The sequence below is a fragment of the Bombus impatiens genome, unplaced genomic scaffold (assembly GCF_000188095.3).
Source record: "Bombus impatiens unplaced genomic scaffold, BIMP_2.2 scf_0815, whole genome shotgun sequence".
NCBI lineage: Eukaryota > Metazoa > Arthropoda > Insecta > Hymenoptera > Apidae > Bombus > Bombus impatiens.
Window position 1 is genome coordinate 829,232 of NT_177234.1, and position 15,065 is coordinate 844,296.

A 15,065-nucleotide genomic window follows, 5' to 3' on the forward strand; every position below is an offset into this window, starting at 1 on the left:
GTCAACGACACGATGAACGCGATACACGCGCGAGAGGAAAACAGAAGAGAGAGAGAGAGGGAGAAAAGGGGAGAATAGAGAGAATCATAAAAATTTTCGCGTTTTAATGTGCGAGCACCGGCCCGGTTAATGAAGACTGTAACCTAAATGCAAATAGGTGACCGACAATTGTTTAGCAATGTATATGGATGAGTATGGAAGTTTGCTTTGGCCGGCATGAATATGGAGATGATAGTTTAATTATATGTCACGAGTTGGCGTGTTGTACGGCTGTTTGGGGCATGAAGGGATCCTCGCAATTTGAACGCTTATGCGCGTCGCGCTTTTATTAATTTCATCCCCATTGGTCGCTTGACGAGCTACATTGGGACGTATCACAGTTGTAGAGATGTCGCTTGGTAACCGCGGTGAATTCGCAAACGGAACAACACAAAGAGAACGTCCAATATTTCATTGCGTCGGACCCCGTAGCTCTTCCCGAAGCTTCGACCGAGTAAAGATATCACGTAACATCATTAAGAGTCGCAAAGATAATCTCGCTCCCTTTCCAGAGGAATATACGGCTGCCGGCTTAGTTGCGGCTAATGTCTGTCTCCTATTTACGTATGCTGCACGGCTAAATAAATCATTATCAGAAAGAGGGAGAGAGAAATAAAGGGAAAGGGAGGAGATGCAAAGCGGCACTCCTTGAATAATACAGTGTACGATGGCGGGTGGACGACTGGATTTTAGGTGGCTTACGGCGGCGTAACGGAGCACGCAAGCACCGAGGGTGACGACGTGCCTGTGGTTTTCGTGGATTAATTGCCCATTCATAAGCCGCCCTTTGGACCTGCAAAACCTCGCCTTTCGTCGAACCAACCTACGACGCAAAGATTGAAAAGAGCTTCCGCCGGATAGCGACAGCTTCAAAACGATCCGATTCGATTTCAAGGCTTTGCTACACTTTCCAAATTCAGACGCTTCCAAACCGTTAAGTTCGTTAAAATTTCCAATTCAGTTTGGTCGGGAAACATCGAGGTCTGTCGGATTCTACGATCTTCTTCGACGTTTGATTTCTTACGCAAGAAAATTGCTCGAGACGGAAGAGGCATGAATGCCCATCACTACCTTCAACACGAAGATACGGAAAAGTAACCCTCAGGATGAATTATTAGGTTGCACGGAAGAACCGGTTACTTAAGTTTTCACGAGGGACTCGATTCACTTTTAACGAGGTTCACCCCCGTGAAGACACAAAGAAACGCGCCAGTCCGTGGCCAGGCGTCATGGTGATCTTGCCTACGAATTTGCCCGGTTTTTCGGCGAGTGTTTCGAGATTCCGAACGGCTTAACGAAGCTTTTTTGTACTTTGAGCGTGGCGCGGTGTAACGCGCCTTCAAATCAGCTTACGGAAACCACTTCTCTCGTCGATCGAGTTGGAAAAGTTTGCCGTGACAAAAAACAAAGGACCTTTTTAAAGTTGGAGGATCTGACCGTCGAGAAATCCACGCGTATTGCCTGAATAAATCGTGGCAGAAGGTAGAATCGTTCCGCAAACTAAATCAGAATTCTCGTGGCTTTACGAATCCATCGTCTCTCTGTTCCCGCAACGATAAACTCGTTTCCCTTTCCGTGGCAATATTTTTTATATCTCAGACGTAGAAGAAATTTATGTCGCCCAAAGCACGAGAGGCTGATTTCCAGACAAGCCGATGTGTTTTCTAGAGGGTGTTTCCCGCAATTGCAGGCCTCGTACACCGTGTCACGTGAACGATATTTATACGTTCGATACGAGGGACGATAGGAGGCAAACGGTATATGGGGATGTTCGACGCGTTCGTATCGGCCATCCGACAAAAAATTTTCATAATCATCACGTGCCACTATGCGTTACAATGTCCTACTTGCCCAGCCTTCCGATAATTATTATTATTACTTTTTTATCGCCGACATTATTTTTAATGTATTCATCGCTCAGGAAACAAGGGTGTTAGCGCTTTGCAATTCACACAGAGAAGGTAGATTACGTTAACCACGAGCGCGCACATATAATTGGTAGGTCTCGCAAGACCAACACCAAGACTTTCACGCAGCTCTTCTTTAACGAGCAGACGAATCTCCCGACACGTATGAAAATTAAAATTTCCTTGGCAAGAATAATCTAGACCGCGGCAACGGTTGTAACCTCAAGGGAATGGCGTTACGATGCAAGTAAGCTACCAAGCGGTTAATTAACTCGGTGAAATCGTCGCGAGACCTTCGTGTTTCGATACGAGCTGTAACTATTTCGCGAGAGTATTACGTGGCCCCATAAACCGTGCTCGCGTCTATATATGTGCGTAAGCGTTGTATTTGTCAAGCCAGGAGCAAGGCAATACAGCAGCGCGTTTATCGGTTCGCGTACTGCTCGCCCGGTAAATTACGGAGGCCGTTGCATTGTAAATAGGGGTTGAAAGGGCTGCTGTGGAGTTTCCCCGACTCCGGCATTTCGAGGCGCTCTTGCGAACACTCGATTACGAACGCGAAGGACCGGCTACGAATGGGCGGTGTTCGCGCATTAACCGTTTTCTCGGTCAAAGCGACGCGTTCCGCGGTTCTTCGGAAGTACGGGTTCCACGTCCGCGCGTCTCGAGGACACGGTACTTCTACCGCGCGGGAATGCGGAGCCTGATCGTTCCTCTCGTAGTAAACCGTCTGCGGCAGACACGTTGAATTTAGTCGGCACTCGGTGCACCCGAAGAGACAATAAGCTAGTGGTTTCTCAGGCAGTTCCGGAAAATTGGGGCCGAGCGCCTCGTATTTTCGCGGTTTTACGCGATCGCAGTGGACCAACTAGGACAGCTCGAGTTCGTCCTTCTCTCCGTCGGTTTCTGGAAATTGTTCTCTCGAATACGCGGATCTAAGATGTCTGGGTAGGGGCGAGATTAAAGTCGGAGTTTTACGGCAGTCACGATTGGAGAATATACGCAGCGGCCGGGAAACGAATGGCGATCGCATTCCGAAAGTTCGAACTATGCCAAACTAATCGCCGATCGGCTTCGAACGTTTCCGGCTCGTGGTCTGAATGTTAAATGTCCCTGAACGCCGAGCCGGTCTGCACGTTACGTCTTGCGGTCGTCAAGGAATCCGATGTCTGACTGCTCTTCGTTCCCTGTAACTCCGCAGCACGGGCTCTTTCGCTGGAAGCTTCCTCTCGTTGCGTTCCAGCGGCAACGTTATAGCAGACACGTAAACTCGTGCGAGTTCACTTTACCGTACGTTTCATTTTTCTCTCGTTATTCGTGGCAGACACGCGACCGCGTACCACGTGTCGTGAATCGCCGAAGCATCTCGAGCAGAAACGAGCAGAAACCACGAGTGGATTAATTGAATTTCGAGTACTAATGAATTCTCGCGACCCGATTAATTTTTCGCCGATGTTGATGCACTGTCTCGCGTCGTCGTTATCGTTTCGTATGGACGTCACCGCCGCGATTTCATCGAGCTTATTATGCTCGGAAATTTGAAGAGGAATCGTTGATGGAATTTTGATACTACGCCACTACGCCGGCGGATCGTCCCTTTTGCCGCATCGACGTAATCTTCTTCCAAAGTTATTTTCCTTTTAAAAAGACTCATCTGCCCCGTAATTTTCATCGTCTTTATTAGCGAGCCTTTTCAAACGAGCGCGAACGGAATCCGCGGCAAAGGGAAACGAAAAGCGGGACTCGCTAGCAGAAGCCGTGCGCCAGCTTTCATCGGTTTTAATTTAACGCCTACATGAAATTCAAACGAAAACTCCAATTTAAATGTATAGGTATATGCCATTTTACTCACAACTCTAAGCGGGATTTCGAGTTCTATTAAGACGTCCATAGCGTCGTTCAAAGGCCGCCGCCGCTTTCTCCGTTGATTCTTATTGTTTCCTCTCGAGGACGTGCTTTTTTTCTTTCGCTTTTGTTCCGTTCCATTAGACCTGTTCGCCCGAAGTTGCGTGTTTGCCCTGGAAAAACGCGAAGACAAACAGCGAGACGACAGGGGGCGCGTTATAAACCGTTGCTCCAACGTAATGCAAACTAACAGCGTCGTATTAGATGTGACAACGTTCGCTCACTCTTCCTCTTTTTTTTTCCTTGCAACTCATGAAAAATATGGGCCAAGTAAAACGCCGAAAATGCACGCTTTACGCGTCTCGCGAATCTGTCCATCCATTATTTTAACTTTTTAGTCGGTTCCTTTAGTTCCTCCGTACTTTTGTCTCGTTTCGTACAATGCAGCAGCTGGATAAATCGGACGCATCAACCCTTCGTTTTTCTCACTTCGAATATGTAAATTACAACGCGGTCTCTTTATCCATCGACGCGATCCATCCTCGGGATTAAGTTCGGTATGACGATATCAAAGATGAAAGATATCTCGCTAAGAATCTCCATCGATTAAACGCATCGATCCGTTTAGCAGATCGAACACGGTCGACTGTCGCGTATGTCGCTGCTAGCACGATAGCGTATAGAAAATGTCGGCGTTGAAGTCGGTCGATGTCGTAGTGTGGTCTACATTTTCATACAAAAGCTCGGCTCTTTCCGTTAAAATAACGAGCATCTAAAAAGGAAGAATTCGTATTCGGAGAGATTCGGTGGCGAGCGGGCGGTACCAGATATGCGTCGCGTTGGTCCACTTTGTGCGACAGCTTTTGTGCGTATGCAGGTTGAGATTCGAGAGACGCGGTTGTCAGTTGCCGTATATGGGCCAGGGTTATACGGAAACGACTCGACGAAGAAAAAAGCCAGCACGAGAGGCCGACAGCGCCAAGCAGTGGATATCAGAGGCTGTTTTTCGCTCTTTCTTCGCGTCCTTTCTTCCTTCCTTCCGGTTTAGCAGCTCCTGCCAGACAGGTCGGGACGACCTGATCGTTTCGCCTGAATAATCCGTTTTTTACTCAACTTATCTGTCGCGAATTGCGTTATCGCAACGCGTCAGTTTTTCGGCCTCTGTCGAATTACCCTGGCGATCTCTGCTGTCGAATTTCCCTTCAACGATGGATCGACCGTTGTACCATCCGACATTCGATATTTTGATAGAAATACGCGTTTCAAGTATTTCATCTATGTATGCCATATAATAGCAGGGAAGAGCGTGCACGCACCATGCGCTTATTTTATGCGACGAAACCTCGTTGGACTCGCTTACCTGTCACTTAGGCGTTGAACGGCTTGGCCGCGAAAGAAATTCATTTGGTCGGGGGAAATTTCCTCGTTCGCTTGTCACGTACGTTTTAAAACGTTCCGATGAGAAATCGGCTGAAAGATGCGACAGAGTCTCGCCGTGGAATAAATCAAAGAGAAAAGAAAGCACTTGGTTTTCGGCGTCTTTCGATATCGGAATATCGGAGTCTTCGTGGCAAATGTCCTCGTCTGGAATCACAGGTTGTACAGGTAGAGGCGGGAATTGAATGGATCGAGGGTACGAGATGAAGTGTCTCGAGCAGCGAGATTTACGAGCATCCTCCCCGAGCTGGGTGAACGCGAAAGCTTTGCATTTGCCGTGTATTTTGGTGAAGTGCCGCGAGGCTGACTGCGAAAGGGATTGGAAAGGGTGGTGGAGGCTGCAGCGATGGGACCCAGCTGCGATAAACTGGATGCTCGATTCGCGACACCGACTATCGTCGGTTGTACGCGCTGGAATTTTGCGGTACGACTTCAAACTGGGCCATCGACCCTGCGAGCCACTCTCGACCTCTCTTCTCTCCACTCTCGATCGTCGATCCAGACGATCCTGTTCGCTTTTTAGTAGGTCGTACGCGTCTTTCCTCCTCTCTTGCCCTTTAACGCTGCCTCTTACCGACGACGATTTCGAGCCGGGTTATAGCGAGTTTATCGGAATCACGGTCGCGAGGGAAAATTTATTCCGCGAAAAGACGAGTCACTGGAAATCCATAAATCGAGGATTACCAAGATACGAGCTGTGATTTATTATGAACAACCGAAAGGAATACGTAGAGTTGCAGCCGGTGCCACGGGGAAGGAAGATTCGCGCGGCGGTCCAATTCAGCAAATTCGAAACGACATCCTTTATCTCGCGTGGAAACGCACGCACGACCTAATAACTAACGCTTACCGAAAGAGTCGCTATCAAAATTTCGTATTTATGGGACTCGCGTCTCTCGTACGAAGCAACTCATTTTCCATGGTCGTACGAATAATAGAATACGAACGTGTATCTGTGTTCTGTTTGTGCCCTAGTTGGTTGCATGCAAGTAGACAATGCTCGCTGTACGCTCATTTGTCCATTGTCCATTCTTTCCATCGGACGTTTCTTTTTTCTCTCGGCCCATGTTCCTCCGGGGACGACCTGATTCCTCGATAAAGCCAATAAACCCTCGTCAACCGATGGCAGTGCGGTGTTGGTTGAGACTCGTCCATAGACCACAGTGTTTCCCTTTAGCCTCTCCGCTCTCTTTCCGCGCTGCTCGCCTTTTTCTTGGCTTTCTCGTCCTTCGAATTTATTTAACGAGCGGCTAATCAACGTCAAAGCGCACCGACAAAAAGGCCATTGTCACCCGTTGAGCAGTGCTTTTTTTCGCGCGACGCGGCACGGTGTGACACGCGGCGTAGTTGTCCGACGAAGTTGAACCTTCGTTTGCAGGTTTCCGCGACGCGTAGAAAAGAAAGAACGAGGGAGAGCGAAGAGGAAACGACGGGAAGTTGGCCACGTCGCTGGAATAATAGCGACGCGTATAGGTTCGCAGAAGCAAGTAGTCCCGCCTTGCATTTCCACTCGTTTCGTTGAAATTAACGAGTCGAGTGTTTGCCAGAATCGGGGGAAATGTTGCCTCGGCGAGTGTTTGCTTTGATATTGGCCAACTTTTTCCACCTATCTCCTTCTCTCTCTCCCTTTTTCTTTCTCCCTCGCTTTTTCTGGCTGTGATTTTTAACACGAACAGAAGTAACTCGACCGGCAGAAAGAACTGGCAGAACGCGCGCCAAAAAACGTGTTCCTTCGCGATTAATCGACCGGCTAATTCCGCGGAACTATCACCGATCATCGGGAGTGGAACTTTTTTAATTAAACCTATGCGCGATCGATCGACTGGATCCAGGGCGCGAGAATACGGGGGCCACTTGGGAAATTTAATTTTCGAAAGAACCGATAAAATCGCACCAACAACGAGTCGTAGGAAAATTCGGCCGAAGCCGGCTACGAATTCTGTCAGAGGGGCGTAAAACGCGCCGGATGAACGTGAAAATGCAGGCTTCCACCTGAAAGAAATTTTTTATGAAAAACGATTCAACCGTGTTGCCTTCATTTTTTCTCCACCCCAAGGGAAGTTCTCATTCGAGCGTTCTTTTGCCCTCTCGCTTTTCGATCGACGCGTTCGAATCAACCCTGAAAGAAAGGCATCCACCGCCGTCTGGTATTTCGGAGGGAGCAGATAGGGGCGGAAAAACGTCGGGGATGTGCGGTCTAAGCAGTAAATAACCGAAATTGCAGACGCGGATGACCGTTCTAATTCCTGCGACGGGCAAACAGTTTGATTAGCGAAAGTCCGCCGCCTCCTGAGAGACAGCTTCCCTTTTTCCGGTAACGAGAGAGCACGGGGAGCAGAAGGTGGATAAATAAAGAAAAAGGAAACGATGGACATGGCAGAGCTGGAGAGAATAGAATATAAGAGAAACGAGAATAAGGTGTTTTCTTTAATGGATGGGGAAAAGAAAAGATGGAAGTTGAGGGCGACGGAAAAAGAAGGAAAAGGTTCAATTGCAATTGGAGTGCGAATGGTACGGAAAAAGAGGAAACGCGAGTGGTCGAAAGGTCAGTAGACTCGACGTGTCTGGCGAGCTGCACGAAATCGGTAACAAACATGCCGCGAAATCTCCTCCGACCTCTTCGCAATCTCATCCGCTGCACCGTCCTGGCGGCCGTAGGTGTTCGGAGAAAAGAGGATAACAAGAAGTGAAACTCAATTTCGGCTGGCTTGTATTTCCGTCTTGCGGACGAAGCAGGGAAGAAGGGGACACGGGAAAAACGTTTCGCAGTCGTTTGTTTCAATATTTTGGAGCGGCAGTGTGTTGCCGATAGGCGAGGAACCTCGTGGATGTTGAAACGTGACTCGTTTACCCGCGATTACCTCTTACGGGTCGATAGATCTGATAATCCGACGGATCGTGGATAACGATGGTAGGCTGGTCTCGTTGTTCGTTAACGAAATATTAAATAGGGAAAGAGCGAGGGTGGATGGGGGCACGACGCGTTGTTTGTTCGGAACGCGACAACGGTCAATTATGCAGAAGCAATACCGATCGATGCTCGCTCACCTGCATGCTGGTTCACCGACGGTCTCGAAAAACAGGCAGGTACCACCGTTCATGCAGAAGTCTCCAGCTATCGGACACGGCTGCTCCTGCCTCGGCCAGGCCGCTGTCGCTGCAACAAAATCAGAGAAAATATATTCGTCAGCATTGGGAACGGAATGCGCATAAATCCCGCGAGCTCTTCCGGCGACCCTAAAACCGATCCTCGTCGATACGACGCTTCGCCGTTCTATTCTCGCCATTTTTCCTTCCTTCTTTTCCTTCTTTCTTTATCCCGTTTCTTTTCATCGTCGACTTTCACACGATCGCGAGCTTTGGCCTCGTTTACTCGCGCGATTAAGTCGGCTACTGCTAAAGCTTTGTCCGCCGCGCGAGAAAATGATATTCGCGCTCGCGAGGCGTGGATCGTGAATTCCGGGCGAAACCGTGCATTTTCATTTCAATCGGTCTGCATGCGGATTAGTCTTTAGTATGCAAATGGGACGGCTGCTAAGGAGGAAAGCCGAGGATGCGAGAAACGACTGGATTTATGAAGAGCTTAAAACATTCTCCCCTTTTTCCCTCGTCGTTTCCCGTTCCGTTCACCCCTTTGCCGATAATCATAGAAATCGAACGACGCGCGACACCAAAGAATCGCTGCCTCACGAGCAACAGAGTGTCGAATGCTTGGCCGATTTCTCGCTGGTGAATCCGTCCGGACCGTAACCTATAAATTTCTCAGAGAGTCGCGTAATGCCGCGGCAGACCGTAATTCCTCACTGTCGTTTGTCGTTGTTCAAACCGTAATGCATAATGAATCTAGCCGCTATCTTGCGCCTCGTCGTGAATACCGATTAATCATTGCTTTGCATGCATCTGTTACGGAAATACGTCCTAATGACGTGATACAATCTTCCATACTTTCGGTGTATCGGATCGTTGCTGGTGTAGACAACGTGTTGAAAATCGATGATTCCTTGACCTCTACGTCGTCGGCGAGTTGTTCGAGAGCACAGAGTATCATCGAACAGCGTCGGTTCTTTCGTAAGTTCAGAACGTTGGGATTTTGGTTTCGCGAGAGGCGCCGGACACGGTGATGAATCCCGAAAGAGCAGTTTCAGAGCAACATTCAGCAAAGAGCCGCGGGAACCATGCACAGAGCAGCCGTGTGCAATGTATTAAAAATCGTATAATGAGTTTGAAAGCGTGCAGAGCGGTCAGAGCGGAGTAATAGCGTCCGAAGCGGCAGAATGCGACGTGGCGCGGTGTGGCGAGACGGAGAGCGCGTTCGCGCTCGCGCGATGAGCTTGCAAGCGCGTACACCATTATTACACTCGGATTAGTACTCGACCATTCGGACCGGTATTACCGAGCGCAGCTTCAACTTCGGAAAGCTCTCGAGTAGCTTGTACGGTCGGCTTTATCCTCTCTCGCTTTTTCACCCACTACCCGTCGCCGTTTTAACCTCATCCAACGCATTTCTTCTCGTTAAATTCCTAACAAGCTGAAGACATTTCGCGGTCAAAGTAGCCCAGTTTTTTGCGCTATCGAGAGGAGGCGATTAGAGCGAGGCATAAAAGGCAGATCGCGTTGAAATTTTAATCTTCTACCGGTGTTGCTCGTTTCAAAGTTTCCGGCTTCCCTTTGCTAGAGATCGGATACAAATTGCAGTTGCGAATCGCGTTATTTTGCGGAAGCGACGAGATACTCGAATTGCACCGGATTTCCCTTGATCCCGGTTTTGTCCTTTTTATTTAGTTGGAAGAATATTCATAGCGAAAAGGTGCAGGGAGAGGTGGAGAATTACCTATGCTGCCGGGATCCGGAGTTAATTGAAGACCGGCTTCGTCGTTTTCCTTGTTTTTCGATGGCAGCGTCGAATCGCGAAAGTTTGATCTCACTGCCGGTGGCGCGAGCTTCTTCCTCGCCGGCGCGCAAAACATTCTGTAGCAATCTTGTGGAATGCGAAAGTTCGTCGCGCGAAACAGGGTTAACAACGGCGGGAACGAAAGAGGAGAAAAGTTTAGATGAGGCGAGAATCGAGTTTGAATCGCGGCTATATCGATTTGGTTCGACAGCAGCCGCGTTTCAATTCGTTTCTCCGTTTTGGCTTGTGCGATGCGACTTTGCGCGCGTTTACGGGATTCGACGAAAACGCTAAAACTTTTTCGGGCGAAAAATAGGAGAGCTTATCAGCCAGGACGTCGCGGTCGCCGTGAACACGACAAACGAGAGGTTCTTCGATTTACCGACCGGTTTGTATCTCGAAATTTCGCGGCGCTCGTCCTTCCACTGCAATATCGTCGGTGCCTCGCCATGCAAAATCTACTCTTGCATGGCTCAATCGTGCGACGAGAATTTTCCAAAACGATTGCCGGTACTCGTGTGCGACCAAACGATCCCACGATGGACGGCATCCATTTACCCGGGCGTCGATCTTCGACCGCGAGCTGCGAGAAAACCTCAATCTCTGGAAATTCCAACAAATTTCTCTGCCTTGCTCTACCTCTCAAATAACTTGCAGCTTTTCGGTGAATAGGTGCGCCGTCTGGTTACGGTACCGACGTCTGTCGATTTTTTCCCCTGATGAATCGAAGCTGTAGCGAGGGCAGAATCATTAAAATAAGTGCCCCGAAGTATGCGAACGTGCTGCTTAACTTCTCCCTATAAAGTCGAGAATTTCATTTGGAAATAGCGTGGCTGGTAACTAGATCGAGCAAGTTGTTAAGGTACAATGAAACTCAATGGGAAGATTTCCAGCTTATCTACTTGCGTATGTGCGACATAATCAGCATCGCTGTATTATCGTTCAAGCTTTTTACCACCATGGACCACCCCAGAAATTTACTGGTATTTCTAAATTAATTTCCACGATATTTCCTCTTTTTGGCCTTTAAACACCTCGTAAATTAACGTTTACGCGAGAGATGTTTTTCGATCAGGAGGTAACCAGTGCGTAGTAGTGGAGGCAAGCTTGTCGCGCGTTTATTTCACGAATTTTCCAGGTGAATAGAATTATCTCTCATTAAGAGAGCCGCTATAGTTAGCGAAGCGCTCTCGATAACAAACAGTTTTACCGTTGGCTGTTCCTGACGCGTGTAACATTGTTTGAATACCATTATCCCTGTCGATGTAACATCAATCGGTGTCGCGGATGCGTTTAGATAGCCTCGACCAGCTGTTTCGCGTCACGCGCGAGTCTCTATGTTGATACGTCACTCTTCGACGTGTTTACGGTCGAGTGTTGAAATTTTTGACATCGATACAGGGCTTTTTTCGATCTGGCGTTTCAACCGGCCTTTGTCCGCGTTTTGATCGTACCTGTCGCGACAATTCCCGTGTCACAACTTTTTTCCCCCGTTTAATACAACGATGCTCGCGGGCTGTGTAACTTTTTGCTACGACAACCAGCCACGCTTGCTCTCTCTCGTGTTCTCGTTGCTTGAACGATGAACGCGTTTAGCGGCAGGAGAATTAGTTTTGAAAATCTATTCTAGTTATCTGCGCTAACTGGCTGCACATGCGCGCGCTAATTAAGGCTAACACGCTGGATTCTTCTGCCCCATCCTCTGTGCTCGTATTTCAAGTATGAAATACGAGTTGTTCGTTCTTCGAGCGTGCGCCGAAAATTGCGGCGAAAACTCGAGCAGGCTCGCACGGAAGCCGACCAAATGATGAAACTTTTAATCTGCTCTGGTCGCGGTGCTGTCGGAACCGCGAGACACCCGGCAAAAAAAATTCGGGAGACCAAATTATACGACCCGTTCTCGTCGAGAAACGTTGTCCCAATTACATCACAAAGTGCGCCGTTAGGCACATTGATGTCTCCCGTTGCACGTTCCGCGAATAAAACGAGTAAAATAATTTTTCCAAAACGGAAAATTACGGTATCTATTCAGGATGACGAAACCTCACTTTTACACACGGATAAAATACGACGAACGAAAGTTACATGATTTTAGGTAGAACAAACTGACGCATCGATGAAAGTTTCTCGAGCGTAGTCCATTTATATCTTTATATTTTTGCAGCGAGTGCGAATAGCATGGAAGAAAAATCTGCTATCTCGTTTGGGTAACGTTTCGATGGACAGGTGTTCGAGCTGCCGGAAGATGAGAGAACGCGCTTTCATCCAACGCTAATTTGCATCGGCAGTGTTCGAAAATAGGTGCGGACCGGAGGCGGTACGTAATTAAGTCGGATATAATTGCCCTAATATATCTGTTCGCGAGGGTTTGCGGCTCGGCTGGTCGCGCACGCGTACGGTTCACACCGTTGAACACGGTCCAGGCTCGGTCCATTTGCGTTTCCAAATATCGTGTTTCAAATTCGAGGCTGCTCCGCTCTATTGGCTCTCGCAACGACTGTTACCGCTTGCGACGAACGAATCGACTCGCGGCCATTCCCATCCCGGGAGAAATCGGTGCCCTCGACTGGTTTTGTTGCTCGTCTTCGAGCAGAACTTTGTCATTTCGTATTTCGCCGACGTACGACTAATACGCTACGGGATCGCGTAAGTGGATTTTAGCTGACGTTTCGCGCGTTCCATACGTCTCTAACGGGGTAAAATGATTCGGGTTACGTGACTACACCGGTGTCCTTTGAGACAGAAGGAAAAAAGTAGCCTTCCAGAGAAGCGAGAGAAAAATCCGGACGAGAACCTTGCGGAATCATCGCGCTCGTCCACGTCTGGAAGAATGAAATTGTGAAGTTTCAAAGGACCCTCTGAGCTTTAAGCACCGTCCATGGATCTCCACGTGATGCTTTACCGAGCGAAATTCTCCTCCCCTCTTTCACCTCCAATTCTCCATCCCTTCTCTCAGGCCGCTCGTGCCCCATCTGCGACCGTCTTTACCCTCTCGCTCCTAGTCCGTACGTTCTTTCCCTTTGTTGGGGTAGATTCCTTCCTGTCGCTAGAAAAAGTAAATTGAATAGATCTAGCAAACCGTGCAAAAGGAAGAGTCCCGCGGAAGCGAAGAAGAAACGAGGGAGGAGAGAGTGAGACCAGATCCTCGCACACGCACCTATTGCTCGTTCCTATTGCTGCGACGTTTTCGAGCCGACTTATGAGATGTCTACGACGTAGCTCCGGGAAACGGAATTTTAACGTCATCGACGATATCTAGGTTTCTGTCTGCCCATCTTCTTCTCGGCAGGATCGAAGGCAAACGAGCGGAGGAGCCAGTGAAAATCGGGTTTGTACGAAGCTGGTAAGATTCAGGTACATGGCAATCGTTTTGCGGGCTGTTTGCAAAAAGATTGCAAGACGGTTGTTTCGTTCGTGTTTCACTCATAAGCGAAAGAGCGCAATTTTCGAAGAGAACGGAGCGCCCTTACATCATCCTCGTTAAAGTTTTATGGCAGACGTATCGCGCGTTCACGGATAAGACCATCGCCCGACCAGGCCATTGCTCGCGAGTCTTTTTAAGAGCGTCTCTTCCCACAGGATGGAACGAGTATTCTCGCAAAGAGAATTTTCGCCACAAAGAGAAAGAACTAAGAGTTTTCGACGGGAGAAATCTTCCATCAACGGAAACAACCGGCCGAGCGCGAGTATCGCCTTCTCGATGCAACTCGAGGCGCTGTCGCTTTCCGCCGCGCTTCGTAAACCTCTGGCTCTGAAATTTTATCCACCGTTTAGTTTTGATCTTAGCTTTTCTTTCTACTCGCCAGACTTTCTTCCTTTGCAACAATTTCTCTACCGACGTTGTATACCCACGGAAATTTTCTTCTCTTCCAATCTGTGCCACGTTCGAATTCCCCATTTGAATCTGTCAGTCAGCGGAGAGATTTTTGAATGGCATTTTTCTGCGAGCCTTCCCGAGGCAAATACCGTTCAGCTTGAATTTTCGGAGACACTTTGGTTTATAAGAATATCAGAGGAGCGCAACACACATAGACACACACACAGAGTGAAAGCACATAAAATGGGCACGTCTGCTCGATATGACCAGGCCAATACTCACCAGAACGTTCTCGAGAACATCGCAAATCCGGTAGCTGACCGGTCAACGATCCGGTTTAGATTATTTTTCAGACATCCGCCGCGTGTATTCACTCGTATCGCGGCAGGGGAGAACGATTCAATAAGAGCGCGATATTGCTGACCCCGGCTAATACAATCTTCGATTCTGCTTGGAATTTCAAATTCACCGACTGCCCGGTTATCGCGATCGCCTGTTTCTCTCTTTTAGTCGGACTCGCGGGATTGTTAGCTCTTGCCTTCGGTTCGCAATGGGCCACGCGATTTACACCTTCCACCACAAAGGCAGCACGGGCAAGATTAAAGGGTTACGGACGTAAGATCAATCTCTAGAACAGAGGCGCAAAATTGCTCGAATTTTCGTTCGTCCGTTTTCCTTTCTCTTGAAACTCGTTTCTGCCGGATATCGTATTTCTTCCACTTTCGACGCGTCGATCCACCATGAATTTCTATCTGTCCCTTCTCGCGGTACACAGCGGAGCATCGACAGGTTCTCGCGAGTTTCAAATCACATTCACGTTTCCGCTTTGTTCCTTTCCTAGTAATCAAACAGTCTGCTCGCCACGCTATCGCGCTTCCAATTTATCCAGCAGCCAAGTACCGGCGGACAAAAGATTTTTGTTATACCGCCTTTGTTGTTCTCTCGATTTTACGAATTCGTTCGACGACCGTTGCAGCCAGCGTTTGCAGAAAATGTCTTGCGCCGTGTACACGCTTTCAACCGTCTTTTGTTCGCGGAGACACGCTTGAATTTCCTGGAAAATCCACAGGGACGGGAGAGGTTGATATGCGGGCGGGAGACGATAACGAGTTGCGATCTCCTTCTGCGA

General features: G+C 48.6%; 1 protein-coding gene across 1 annotated transcript in view; it reads right to left on the reverse strand.

The window, feature by feature from the left end:
* LOC100743681 (pro-neuregulin-2, membrane-bound isoform) overlaps positions 1 to 15,065 on the reverse strand; it is a gene marked incomplete at its 5' end in the record, with an annotated part of 65,225 nt that overhangs the window by 12,084 nt on the left and 38,076 nt on the right. The window contains one exon of the mRNA XM_003492694.3: positions 8,277 to 8,385. Within this exon, the coding sequence (XP_003492742.1) occupies positions 8,277 to 8,385 (109 nt within the window). The remainder of the gene's footprint in view (positions 1 to 8,276; positions 8,386 to 15,065) is intronic.